Genomic DNA, 14990 nt, shown 5'->3' with positions numbered 1-14990 from the left:
AACAGATTTTAGGTATTTCGAAAGGTTTGAGGCAATTCCGTACTTTTTTTTGTCGCTTTCTCTCTCTCTTTATTTGCAAACACGAATTTCACAAATTGAGTGCACTATCTTACGTCATTTTCTCCACATATCTAATAGCTTAGTATCCGACAATCTGGCTTATGTACACAACAATTTCTCTAACCCTTTGGTTATGTTCGGGACGGAGGCAATCAGAGAAGGTCAGTAACCTGGGAAAAACAAACACGGCTCTTGGCAAGGAAACGTTGCAAGGACAGATAGCGAGTTCATTAACAGTCGCTGTAAATGTGTATGAAAGGATATAGGGGTGAGAACGCGCAATGCCTAAGTAATGAGTGCACACTGTACACACGCCGGCTCTATGAAACTTGCACATCCCATTTCATGATAATAAGTGCCATCACGCGATACACTGCGTGTGCACCGCGAAATACGAGCAAAAGGGACCTCCTCATGCATATTGATGACGTCGGGGCCGAGCAGCAGCAGCGACAGCTGCGTCTGGTGTGCTCGGCTGTCGGCTGGCCGCCACCCGTCACCGAGCCACGCCTCTGATTTGCGCTGTGCTCCCACTGTCGGCAGCACTGCTAAACATTGCTGCAGTGAACTCGCCGTGTACGGAGGGAACGCAATATCAAGATTTTTCGCCTCTTCAGAAAAAGGGGAGTGTGGCGGGAGCGTGGGACACTAGATGATAGTCTTTCTGTTTTCCGCCGGTGCTGGTGACGTTGCTATACAGGCAGCAGATAGCCTGGCAGTCAGTTACAAGAACCACTCGGCTTTGGCGCCGTTTCCCAGAGCAAAAATTGCGCTACCACTGGTTCATTCGTTTACACTATAACGTGTAAAAAACAAGAGGAAATACGCAACATTTCATTTCGCACCACGCCACGGGCTTTCAGGGAACACGAGATCTTGCACGCACGCGTGTTTGCAACTCCAAATAGCTCTCCAACTAGCACCTTTCTCTTTGCATTGAAGCACCATTGACGTTTTCTACCTTCAGAGGCAATGTAACACCCCAAACCGAGAACCTGCAGTGTTCCGCTAAGCGCTGATGCGCCGCCGCTCAGTCTCGGAAACTCGGTCGTCTTGCTGAAAATATCACTTTCACGTAAGCACGGTGCGCGTAAGTATATCCGCGTACTATATTACATAAGTATTGGCTGTCGGAAACGTAGAATGCTTGCCTACGACCCGCACGCTTTACGTCTACGTGTGTAACGTTCGTGTAAGTAAATTGTCTATGCGCAGTGAAACCGCGTACATACAGCTACTAAAAAAAAAAAAAAAAAAAAAAAAAAAAAAAAAAAAAAGTTATCTACCGGCTTCCCATGATGTGGCTTTTGCTGCGAAATGAAGGTGGTATAGCGACTATCACACACTACGTTGCTTCAATGAGTGCCTAGTGTACGTCACTCTTTCTGTTCAACTGCTCGATCGTTCTCGGTCAAATTTCAAGCAAAGAAAGCATGTTGTGGTGCATGCATTTTAATGGCACATCTGGATGCCTAGTCGCTTCTTTCGTTCAGAGTAAATAAGAATACACGTCGCCTTTCGTCGCCTCGCAGAAAGTGTACAAAATTCGCGAACGGAACCACGGTGCCGTCTGCCGTTATCTCTCTACAAAGTAGAGAGATAGAGAAAGGGAGCACAGATACGCAATCAAGATAAATGTACGCGTGATATTATAGGGGCAAAAGCCATCATCATCGAAGGTTCCCAGTGTGTCAGTACACCATCAGTTTTGTTGTCGAAAAATAAATTTGCTTCAGCAGTAAGATATACACAGGGTGCGTCACGTGCCTGTACAATGATATACGAACATACGTACATATACGAACATATACGAACATATGTATATACGAACACGCGGAATTTTCAATAAACGTCAATTGCTACAGCGCTCCCATATGTGTCGTTGTGTGCCCCACTCTGTCCTTGTCTAAATAAATAATAAATAAATAAATAAATAAATAAATAAATAAATAAATAAATAAATAAATAAATAAATATTATTTATTTATTTATTTATTTATTTATTTATTTATTTATTTATTATTTATTTATTTATTTATTTATTTATTTATTTATTTATTTATTGAAATATACCTCACAGGAAATGCCGAGGTACTATTGTACAAGAAAAGTGAGATAGAGAAATACCGGTAGTAGCAATTCAATTGATACATAAAAAGCATCAATAAAAGGCTAATAACGCACAATATACATCAGTGGTTAACAAAGAACTATGTTACAGACGCAAGAAACAACAGTTTGAAAAGTCATTGTATCACAGAGAAAGAATGGAGCATGGCTTCATTTAAATTCTGCTTTCAAGTGACTGCACTTTGAGTGACCAGGGTTGCCGATTGTTCAGAGAGCGCTGTGCTGAAAAAAAAACTAATAAAAAAAGAATTAAGAACTTGGGCACAGCTACCCCGACAAAATTTCGGCTATTCAGATCTCAGCAGAGTCGACGGCAGTCCAGCCTTCTTTAGTGGACACAGGAGCACGGTCTGTATGCTCCGACTCTTGCCTAATTAGACCAGAGTTGCGGAGTGGGAACTTCAGATTTAGAATGATTCAGGAATCATTCCACATTTTTAAACACGCGGAATGAAATGGGAATGGAACGGGAACCCGAGACTCTGGAATATAGTTGCAATGGAACGTGCACAAACTCAAGGAGCACTAAACATTTATTTTAGGTTATAGATAACAAAACCGGCCAGCTTTTCAATGAGACTAAAGTAGATTTGGCCGATTTATTACATTTCTCAACCCTTAGACTTGGCCAATTTAATATATTTCTCAAATGTTAATGCCGGCTCTTTCAGTATCTGCCTATAGGTTACTGCATTTGCCGCGGTAATTGTAAACAACACGGTATTAGGCATATTCTACACTTATGGAGACGCGCAAAGCTTTCTGCGTTACAATGCTGGAAAGCCTTTAAAAACTTCAACTTGTAGTAACTTTTTTTTTTTTTTTTTTTTTTTTTGTGGCGACGATGTGACGGCATTGAGCTTCTGGAAGTCAAACGCGCGTCCTTTTCAGTAGCTGGTGCGGTTTGAAAACAGTGTTTTTGCTGTAAGCATAGCGTTGGCCGATGTAGAGCATGCCTTTTCTACGGTGTCTCAAATCGCTAGGGCACAAAGAAGTCGCCTCTGCCACGCTTCTTTCAAGCAGTTAATGGTCCTAATTCTATTTAAACAGCTATGCAACCCCCCCCCCCTCACCCCCGTTTTTTTTTTTCAATTCATTAAAACCCGGTGTTCCTTACACCAACACATTAAGTCCATTTTCTGCTGTGCCTATATCACCAGAACTGCAAGCATCATGTACCGTTTCAAATTTGTGGGCGGATGATGCATTACATCGTTGACTATACAGAGCATGCAATGTCTTCTAGATAACTTATACGCAATGGCTTGAAAACAAAGCATATAGAATTTATTATGGTTTTAACTTGTCGTATAGCTGACCTTATTCGTTGTGATGGTTTATGTGTGTTTTAAATCGTGGTCAATTTTATGTGTTTCTCTGTCTATTCCTGTTACACGTGCCGTTGTCTTGTGTACTCACTTTTTATATAATTTGTTAAAACAAACTTTCTAAAATATCGCTATTGTATTTACCAGGCTTGGGTTTACCAGGAACCGAGTGTTTACCAGGCATGGGTATACAATCCGAATGTTCGTGCAATGCTTTTTTGCGGTTAATGCTAAAATTTTCACCTCACGTTGGCGAAGAAATTTTTGCTGATACCAAACATTGATGCTCGTTTCTTTTTTTTTTTTTCATCACCGTAGATATTAGAGAGATTGCAGGCATCAACGCGTTGCAGAGAGACAACAGGCAGGCCACGAAGCGTGTTTGTTCTTGTCCAAAAAAAAAAGTGCGTAAGATTATTTCTAACGTGAAGACTTCAGAAATATGTTATCAATTACTACGCACGCAAGGGCTAGTAGTAAACAATAGTAGAGAAAGCGTTTCATTTACTGGAATTGCAGAAATGAAATGAATCAGCTCATCCGCTCCAGTAGTGGGAAAGGTACAACTCGAGCCATTCCGGAGAGTTAAATGGAGTAGAATAACGGGTGGTCTCCACTCTCCGAAATGGAGTGGGAATGGAATGGAGGGCCCCACTCCACAACACTTATTTAGTCCTGCAAAAATGCTGGCGCTTTCTGAACGGCAAAGTCCCGACGTGTCAGATGTCCCTACAACCATTTTTTGACTTTACAGGAAACCTAATGTTCAGCAACGCTCGCGTGAAAGCTGCAAATTGAGTGCACTTCATGTTGAGGCACTCATTGTTCTCGGATAGAAATTAAGCCATGTTCAGTTTACACGAATATGCTATTCTGCTTTAAACTGCCCAGAACTATCTTGAACTTTCTCGAAAAAAAAAAAAACAGAGCATCCTTCTAGAGTTCATAGCACTGCTTCATTCCACCCCCATTTTTTTCTTCAATGGAGCATTCGTAATAGAAACCGGGCAAGTCCGTTGCAACTAATCTAAGCGCATTAGCTTTTTTCGAACAACGCCTGTAATGGATAAGGCATTAGGGTGCGTTAAAAGTATTACCAATGCTATAGCGTTGCATGCAGACTAAATGCGCAGGTGCACCAGATACGTTTACAAACCTTACCAACATCCCTTTTCAGCCAGTTCAGATCCTGCGACTTTCTAAGGGCGCAGAAAGACAAGCCGCAGTGGCACGATACAAATAATGCTAAGTATAGGGCGCCGACAACTTCGTGGCACGGGACAAAAACGCCAGGTATATTCTGCTCATTTAAAGATATTCCTGAAGCTTCGCAGGCGACGACGAAGGTTCCCGTTGCTGTAGTGAAGACGACGATGAACTGAGAGTCGTGTGGTGCGCAAGCTGTCCTCTATCTTGTTGAGCACTTCGCCATCGCGCATGACTACCCCATCAACACATACATTCAAGTCGACGCTTTAAGGATGCACATCAGGCACTTCGCCCGACTTCCATTGCATCATCTCGCCTCCCTTCCGGCTGCTCGACCTCGTTCAGCGTTTAGCAGGATTATTGCCGCCAACCATGGAACTTTACCGTTGAACTTCACGCCGGCAGCACGACCATCTCTACCACTGTGGTGCCTGCATCCAATCCAAGCCCTTCTTGTAATTCCCGGTATCAAAAAGAAAACGGACATGTCATCATTCGCCCTCACACAAACAGTGCTTTCATTCATGCATGAAAAGCACAGAGAACGCACCCACGTTTACACGGACGGTTCTGTCTCCTCCAAAAGTTCAGCTGGAGCAGTGGTAATTCCCGTGAAATCTGTCACCATCCAATTCAAGACATCTCACATTACATCATCGACGGCTGCAGAACTCGCAGCTATCCGTGCTGCTCTGGAATTTATTGGTCCCAAATCATCACAGTCATGGTCCATCTTTTGTGACTCAAAGGCAGCTCTCCAGTGCCTGCTGTCCCCTTTCAACCACGGACCTAACGCACAATTAGTCGCAGACATCCGACTACTTCACCATCACGCAACCGATAAGGGGCACAACATCATCTACCAGTGGGTACCGGGTCACTGCGGAATTTCGGGAAATCACAGTGCGGATGACGCTGCCCGATCGGCCCACGATGGTGCCCCTATCGTATCGATACCACTGTCGAGAACAGACGCCGCCACAAAACTTCGTTCCCTCGCACGCGAGCTTTCGCAGACTCCGTGGAACACCAGTGATTTCAGCAACGCACGCCTCCACAGATTGGATCCACGTCTGCAACTCCGTCTTCCACCAGGGTTACCCCGAGCGGAAGCAACACTTCTGTGCCGCCTGTGGCTCGGCGTGGCATTCACGAACGCCTATTCCTTCCGCATTGGATTGGCTGACAGCCCTGCTTGCGACAACTGTGGCTGCGAGGAGACAATCAAGCACCTCCTCTGTGACTGTCCCCGCTACAATGTGGCAAGAAAAGTGCTCGCGACTGCGCTTGAAAAACTGGACAATCGCCCCCTCACAGAGGAAAAAGTTTTAGGACACTGGTCTAGACGGGCTTCGGCACTCAAGGCCTTAAGGGCTCTGCTGAAGTTCTTGAGGGCTTGTGAATTGTGCGACCGGATTTGAACGTTGTAGTGCGTAGGGTCGCGTTATTGCGCGAATTTTCTTTCAATTTTTTTTTTTTTTTTTGCTGCTATCACCTTTTATTCCCTTTACCCCTTTCCCCAGTACAGGGTAGCAAGCCGGTATTTAAACTGACTAACCTCCTTGTCTTTCTTCCCCTTCTTTCTCTCTCTCTCTCTCTCGTCTCTTAGACTCAGTTAACAGCTACCGTTTGTGTTTTTTTACGTAACAATACAACCTCCTCATTCAAGTGAGCCCCATGGTTCGCAAACGTGAAGCGAGTCAAAGTTCTGCGCTTGTTTTCTGTCATGACACTTGCTCAAGACCACGCTCCGCACGCGATTCTCATGGCAATCATTATTTTCGCTTACGTTTTGGCCACACATCCTGCATAATAGATACCTACGGCATATTACAAAGCACTTCCTTTGCACCACGCGTGGAGTGCTTCTGTGCGGCATCGACCATTTTCTAAACAAGCTCTGGCAATCTTGCAGAGTATACTGGCGTATTCTTGCAAGAGGTGGTTCATCACAGGTAATAAAGAAAATTTTGTGCCTGCAAGCTAAGCCTGTAATCGCCCCCTGGGCTCTAAATTTAGAGACTGAGGCGTTACTGACGGTGCCATGACCATTTAAGTATTATCGGGTGCTTGAAGAACGAAATTATAGTTCCTCAGTGCGTGGCACATGTTATGTGATAAAAAATGTAACCTGAAGGACAAAGAGGAGGTGTGAGGCGATGATTAGTTCAAAAGTAAATTCAACAATTAGAAACCTCGTGATATAGTAGCTGACAATGTCTACGGATGTGGATGGTGGACGTGGATGGTAATGTGTACGCTGTAGGGGCTGTTGAATTTAGATCTCCCTTTCTCTCCCCACAGCACAGTAGTGTCGTATCCCTAAAAAAACTGCGTCTCTACGACTGTCAGGACGCAAGTTTTTAAGTGTATAGTATATGCATAATACTTCCTGATCACGAGAGAAGTAGCGGGCTGTGTATTAGCTCACATGTTTTTTTTTAAGTTATAACAATAGTAAATAAAAAATAATAATGAAGGCGATGGGGGTGGCGGCTGAGTATCCCCTGCAGTCAGCGAGGTGATGTTCATGACAGTGAGCAAGAAATGAAAATGCGATTCATTTCTATGGGAGCCTGATATCGAGGCTTTCTGTTGAATTGACAGCGGAGCACAAATTAACTGCATTGCAGTGTTCGTGCTATATGTCGTTTAATTGCAACGCTACTTGTCTATTAACGGCAATGGATGGACTGTGGAATAACAAAGCCGCTCAAAGCTTCGCGACAGAAAATAAGGCGATTTACACTTAAATTGCAAACGCGTCTTTCTCGTTACCTGTTTCCATTTCACAGACCAATTTTTTGGGATCACCGTGCGATACCGAGCTTATGAATAAGTTTGTGTCATTTCTGCGTCGCTCCATAAAACAGCAAAAATACAAAATTGAAAGGTGAAGCTCGAAACATCTTGTTCGGCACGTGTCCACTCCTTAATCAACAAACAAATTCCTTGGAAAGAAATTTGAAACCATGCCTCCATTTCTCGGTTTGCTTGACCACGTGCGGTAACAAGCGGAATTGGTCGAGCGAAACGCACGCAGAGGCTTTCGTTTCGCCTGCAACCGCTGACGCGGTGCTTCTTGTCGCTTGCACCGGTTGCCTAAGTTGAACGGGGTGGAAGGCAAGCACTAAGAGACGCGCGTTTCTGAGAAAAGAGGTTTGTGCGTTACTTTTTGGCGGTTCGCTTTGCGCTTGCTTTTAAACAGAAAGAACTGCTTGTTTCGCCCCTCGTGTCACTCCTCGGGTAAGCGGCCCATTAAGGTGAAACGTTGTGGGTTATCGGCAAAGGCTTGAGCCGCGGCTTAACATAAACTACGCTACGCGCCCTACCTAAAAGTAAGGGGAACACCACACTATACATTCGAAATCGCCAGAAAGTGTCCGTAATGCTCAGCTGTCCGACGATTGGGCGCTTATGAGGCCACTTCGTGCGTTGCGCCTTCCAGGAAGCCTGGCGACGGACATACGCGTTGCTCTTGTATCAAACACTTTTACGAATCGTGACAGTAAGGTATAACTGTGCGATGTTTCGGGCCCGTAATCACACAAAAATATTATCACCCTGGAACTGCTTATAAGATCAGATGCCAGTTAATCGTGATGGTGAACAGATCATCAGCGAAGTTGGCTGCCCAATGACGAAGAGAACTTACAAAGGAAAAGTTTTGTAAATTTGGCGCCCGTCTTCGATCTAACCGCTGTAGTTTCGATAGACAAATGTGCCTTATCACGGTGGGAATGGCTGCCGTGGAGCACTAAACTACAGGTACTCATTCTGGAAATTATGGATCTACAATTCTACTCCCCTCGTTAATTACAGTTCAGACAGTGTCTCTTGTGCAGCTTGCAGTAAATATTTTTGCTTTTTGTTCTTTCTGGTGCAGGGCCTCTGAAGCCTCCAATTATCCGAGACGCAAGAGGAAGAACTAAGAAAGATATAGTCGGACCTTACTACGAAGGCGACGAGCTTCGGCTGACCTGTGAGACTCCAGGAGGTGAGTGTGAAAACTGAACTCTCAATCCCTCCAGCTGCCGCATCATCACAAGTACCATCAGCTTTACAACCTAAGGACACCGGTGACAGAGCTCTGCGACACCTACTTGAAAGTTCTTTCTTTCAATGTACGCGACGCACATTGTTGTTCTTTGGCCCCTGCGGCCGCCTTTCGAATGGGGCGAAATGCAAAAACGCTGGTGTACCTGTACATTTAGGTACACGTTAAAAGGCCCCGGTTGGTCGAAATTATTTCGGAATCCCCCACTACGGCCTGCCTCATAATGGAAGTGTGGTTTTGGCACGTAAAACCTCAGAATTATGTTGTTGTTTTTTCTCTATTGACTATATACCACAGAATAGTAAGTTCCGGCCCCAAAGAACTCGCTTCCTAAAAATTACAAATAATACATAATGCACTAAACTAAGAACAAACATACTTTTTAAAACAGTGCAGATACAATGCACATGTTGGAAGGCATATCTGAAGCGAAACTTTTGTGAAGCCGTTCATTAAAGGCTATACAACTAAATGCGATGCGTACAACTGTGTTTATTTTCATTCATTATGTAACCTGTAATCCCATGCAATGTTTATGTTTATGCATCGAACAGGTTACAACTTTAGTGTAATGCACCCATATATGTTTATGCAGTAAACCTCTTCCTTCTCAAGCAGAACTTTCTGTTGGGCTAGTCCGTGTCTCTTGTGTCGTCTGTTTGGCGCTTTAATACTTCAGTAACATCTTCCTTCTCCTCTTTCAATCCCTTTTCCCCCTTTCCCAGTGCAGAGTAGCCTACCGGGCTCAGCCTGGTTAACCTCCCTGCCTTTCCCTTATGACTTTTCTCTCTCTCTCTCTCCGCTCAGAAGCTTCGCCGAAATGCAAAGTCCCATTCAGGCGGATGCGGACGAAAGCTATGTTTGATGCTTGTCGAGGGAAGAATAGTGAGAAGAGAGGTATTCAGAGAAGTAGTACGACACATATCTGGTGCCACAGTGGCATAGCACGTGCCAGGCAAAGGAACGTCCTCAGCACCACACTCCACAAGCTCGACAACCATCCCTTTACGGAAAATAATATTTGATGGCCCTGGTCCCAGCCGACGTCCGATCGAGTTGGTCTAAAAGCGCGAGTGCGTTTTTTTTTTTTTAAGCATCGGGACTAAATGAAAAAGTATAGTTTCTGTCAGATGCATTCATCTTGTTTGTTCGGAGAGATCTTCATATAATCTCGTTTTCTGCGCATCTTTCCTCCTCTTACTCCATCCCCCAGTACAGAGTAGCCAACCGAGCAGTTAGTCTGGTTAACCGCTCTGCCCTTCACCTTTTATTGCGATAGCAATTATATGGACACTCAAAAGCAGATTTCTGCCGTCGGCGTCGCCGTCGCCGTCGCCGTGAGGTTCCGTATGACGTCAATGGAGATGAAATCGTCGCCGCGCGCCGAACGCTGTATGTGCGAGTGAAAGGGCGCGAGGGACGCGCGCTTTCACGGGGAGTGAACGCACAGCGGAGAACAAACGTGCGTTCTGCGCCGTGCTCCCTTAAGGGCTGCAGAAGTGGGCGTCTCTTTCCTCCTTTACAATCACCATATATGTAGACCAAACGCGCCTTCTTCCGACGTGCTAGAGGCCGTGGGGGAGGGGGGGGAGGGGGAGGGTAGGGAGGCGACGTTTAGCTGCGGCACCAAGTGCCTATTTATATCAGAGGCTCCGGCAACAGTCACCAACGCCGCACGCATTTTGAGCGAACGCGGGCAAAACGCCGACGGCGTCGACAACAGTTCTGCGTGTTGCCGGTGCTGCTGCATGTCCAAGTTTATACAGCTGATAAAGCTAATATCATTACTCCGTATAGCTCTCTACAAATTTGCTATCGCAATTGATGATTCGCCTTTCAGGTGAAACTGCGACAACTTTTTGTTTTCTTCCGCTGGGGGATCATCTATCTATATATCTATCTATCTATATATCTATCTGTCTTTCTTTCTGTCTTTCTTTCTGTCTTTCTTTCTGTCTTTCTTTCTGTCTTTCTTTCTGTCTTTCTTTCTGTCTTTCTTTCTGTCTTTCTTTCTGTCTTTCTTTCTGTCTTTCTTTCTGTCTTTTTTTCTTTCTTTTCTTCTTTCTTTCTATCTTCCTTTCTTTCTTTCTTACTTTTCGCGGGCTTTATTTCTTAGTCGGAAAAACGACCACACAAGACTTATATAGGTTGCTTTAAACGCTGTTATTCGTCATTGTTTGACATCCTCGACAACTTTCGTGTTGAAACCTTATCAGTTAAGTAAGGTAATGAAATGATAACTAATTAAACTTAATTACGTGAGTATTTCTTGCGAAATCAAAATAATAAAGTAATCATGAGTAGAATGAACAACGCCCATCAACATACAGTCATCACAGTTCACGTAAAGCCCTCTGTAATTTTTTTATATTGGCAACATTTTGTTCGGATGGCAGGTATGCTCAAATTCACATTATGTGAAGAAGCTGACGGGTATAAGTTCTGCAAAGTAAAAATTTCCTCTTAGGTTGAATGAAACATGATACACAGAGTGCGCTGTGTGGTAGCGCATTGAGAAATTTTCCATGTATCGACAGTACTGTCGATACATGGAAATACATACATATGCGCTTAAGTCAGACCACGCCGTCGCGCCACCTGCAGCTCACACTGTTGTATTTCCTCGCCTTTCCTATGTACACCGTTTCGCAGGACAATTAAATGACCACTTCGATGTGTACGGCAGACTTCGACGCATGTCTTACCATTAACTCGTCCCACTCGAAGTGCGTGAGTGGGACTCGGTGCTTTCAGGCGCACTTGGGCGACGTCTGATATGTGGCTCCCACAGCACACGACGGGGATACTTTGCCGTCTTAAGCTGGTTCGCCAGAAAACGCCTCACGAGAGCATAACCTTTCTAGGAACAGAAAAATCGTTTCGCGAAAAAAAAACAACAGAAACCTTGTTATAAAATTCCCCTCTGTGTTATTTCAACGAAGAAATCACGCGCACCTAAAAAGTGGCAGTTTCTCCGGAAGGGCGAAGCGTTGACAGCGATAGCAATGTTTAGCGTGGTGCTTGGACTCCTCGAACGGTGTTCAAACTATGCGCGGGTGCGACATCTTGGCGCGACGCAGCACTCAAGGCAACCCCTGCTGAGTAGAAACAACAGTGCCCGGGCAGCTAGGAAACGTCTCATCGCTGGAGGGATCAAGAGCTCTGCCAGCGGTGGTGCAGGCGTTGCACCAGCGGGAAACCGTCGGCATTGTGAAAAACGCGCCAAGCGCCTCAACGCGCTGACTTGCAAGGGAAACATTCCTAAGGGTGTTCTATATTCCGCCTGCGTCCGGGGTCTCAGGGTTAGCGCATCGCGCTTCCGTGTTAGAGATCCGGTGTTCAAATCCGATCGTCGGGCAGTTTTATTTATGCTTATTTATTTCATTATACATATAATATATATATATATATATATATATATATATATATATATATATATATATATATATATATGGAACATCACGGCTGCGCCGACGATGACGGCGAAAATTTGCCTGTAGTGTCCATATAACTGATATCGCAATAAAAAGTGAGACTGGAATAAAATATCGGTCGCGTGAACTGCCTTTACCAACTTCACGCAGCTTCGTAAACAAAATTTCGTTCTACGGTGTCCCGCAGTAACCGATATTCCTAGAAAAAGCGGCGTTTATACGCCACTCTTCTTTAGCTGCAACATTCTCTACATATACTGTCGAATTCATCGTTGGCAGTTGGTTGGTTTCTCGCGATGGGCGGCATCGATGACGGCGTTAGCCGTCAAAGGCACTGCAAGAACATATCTCAAAAACAGGTGTGTTCAAAGTCTCCGCTTGCAGTTTTAACTGCTCTGATAATTTTTTTAACGGCGGATATTTCCTGGCGCTCGGCGTCCTCAATATTTATGCCGCACCATTGGACTGATTAAGCTTGCATGAAATGGCTTCGTGCAAGATGCATTTCGCAGTTGCATTCGTCATGTTGAGCTTGGCCTCGAGTAGGGCATGGTAGCAGGCCTGATATGACGACAACGTTAGTGAACTCCTGAGAAATTCAAGGCAATGTTACTGATGCTTTGCCAGAGGGTGTATCCTCAGATGACTTTTTTGCGCTTGCTTAAGGAGTTCGCTGTGAGTGCAAGCCGTTAGGTCCGACAGCAGGCATGTAGCCGCCGCCCTTGAGTATGTCGATGAGAGATACTGAGCACCCCTACGGACGAAAATCCCCGGTCCGACGTTGCGCGAGGCACTTCCGGCGGCATTCTGCGGCGTTACTTGATCACGGGAAAACATTATGGGGACGAGAAAGGAATGCTGTAAAGGCTATAACCCCAGGCGGAGATGAATACTTCCGTTGGACAGCAGACACACTGCTTGTAATAAATGCACGGCATGGTAAGTGGGGCGTTGCATAATAAGTTTCTCGAGTGACCGCAAGCAATGGAGGCAGGGGCCAAGTGCGTGATGGTAGCTCAATAACTCCTATTCCTTGTTAGGTAGGGCTTTTATGCCATGCCAGCAAGATGCAAGAGCATGCACAACGAGGCGCTGGAAGGCATATGTTCGTTCGGCGACGCGCCAGGCAGAATGTCCACAATCTGCGCAGCAAGTGCGAAAAGAATCGACCACGTACAAAGAGTTGCCGGTGGTGCCTCGGTTTCATTTTAACGCGACAGCGTTAAGGGCCCCGTGTCGCAGAAAATCTGGTGTTGGCATCAGACGTGCCGTGTCCGTCGCCGTAGCCGGCGTTGGCGTCCTGTGAGCGAAAAAATATTCTATACGGCATTAATGCGTTTTCTACAGCGAAAGTTGCTCACACTTCGTCTTACGTTCTTTACACAGTTATTCCTCGGAATTTTGAGAATGACATCCCACAAACAAATGTCACAAAAGAAAACACCGACAGTGCATGCTCTTTATGTGAAATCTTCTCAAAGTGAAATATTTAAAGTGCGAAACAATAACCGAAGATCGGCCCACGCAAGAGGCCGCGTTTCTGCCGCGTTTCCACCACCATAGCGTTCGCCGCCAGCGTTTCCCGGTAAACATTACGGTTACATAAGCCACATTTGCCGGGAAGCGTAAGAAGCAGTCAGGGATCTTCGAATGCTATCGCGTTCCACTCTTAAAGGCGAAGCTTAAGCGTCCTCCAATTTTTTTTTTTTTTTTTTTGAAGCCTGCAGCACATTCCATTTTTTTTTTTCTTTTTGGTGAAAAACAGATGTTGGCGCCTGTAATTTTTGCCGGCTGGCCTTCTTTTACTAGATCACAGTGCACAAAACGCTGCAAGTGCTACAAGCAAATATGAGAAAATATACATTCACATCAGCTGCAAAGTTCACAAGAGAGAGAGGAGAAAAAGTCAACCAGACACTCATCCGGTGTGCTATTCTACACGGGGGAAAGGGGGTTAAGGTGTAAAAAGAAGGAAAGGAAGGTGAGAGGGCAATGTCAGCTTCATGCAGAGGTGCACATCGACAACACAATTGGTCACTGAGGTCTGTAAAGGTCAGATTCTGACCTCGATGTACTGGTTCTTGGCGTGGGGCTGTTCTCATGAGGAACATAGGCGTATGTGAGGTCCATGAAAACATACATGAACACTTTGCTGTGGTCGCAGCACATCGTAGAGTTGAAGGAATATAAGAGTGCTCTGAGCAGGGATAAACATGCAGTCACTGAATGTTGAAGAGTTGATGAATTCGTAGACAGACAGAGTAATGGAACTTGATAGATTAGGTTGGAGGTCGATTTGTGAAAAAAACGTATCGACGTAAGGATGAGATACGAGACAATCGCTGGCAGTGGCTAGCGTTCTCACGGGTAAATTTGTGTAGAAACTGCCTATCGCGTGGACTTCGCGTCGTGTGGCCTAAAACCGTCGCTCGCACCTGGTTTCACTGACAAGGGTCGAAAGGGTGAGAGTGATTCTCTCGATAGCGCGTCTCTCGATCTTTCACTCGGATAGGGCTCCCAGTCCCCCTTTTCTTTTCATTCCTCTTTTTTTAGCCGCGGTTTGCCGCTCTAGAAGTTGCCAAATGGAGTCACTTGTGAAGATAAAAGTGACTATCGCTTTTTGTCATAGAAAATATCTAGATAATAACTAGATGCCGGTACCTGATCACTGCTAAAATTATTCTTCAGTATGCCTTTTTCTGTTATGTTGTCTTATGTTATCTGCAAACGGTAAGCATAGGCTGATCAAGCTTTATAGGCGATGCAACTGAC

General features: G+C 45.1%; 1 protein-coding gene across 1 annotated transcript in view; it reads left to right on the top strand.

Annotated features, from left to right (window-relative positions):
- Positions 1-14990, top strand: part of LOC119443576 (hemicentin-2-like) — a 404290-nt gene that overhangs the window by 313016 nt on the left and 76284 nt on the right. The window contains exon 3 of the mRNA XM_049663006.1: positions 8614-8724. Coding sequence (XP_049518963.1) covers positions 8614-8724 — 111 coding nt within the window. The remainder of the gene's footprint in view (positions 1-8613; positions 8725-14990) is intronic.

This window comes from Dermacentor silvarum, chromosome 1 (assembly GCF_013339745.2).
Source record: "Dermacentor silvarum isolate Dsil-2018 chromosome 1, BIME_Dsil_1.4, whole genome shotgun sequence".
Classification (NCBI taxonomy): Eukaryota; Metazoa; Arthropoda; class Arachnida; order Ixodida; family Ixodidae; genus Dermacentor; species Dermacentor silvarum.
Note: the sequence above shows the minus strand (reverse complement) of the source record. Positions and strands in the feature narration are given on the sequence as shown.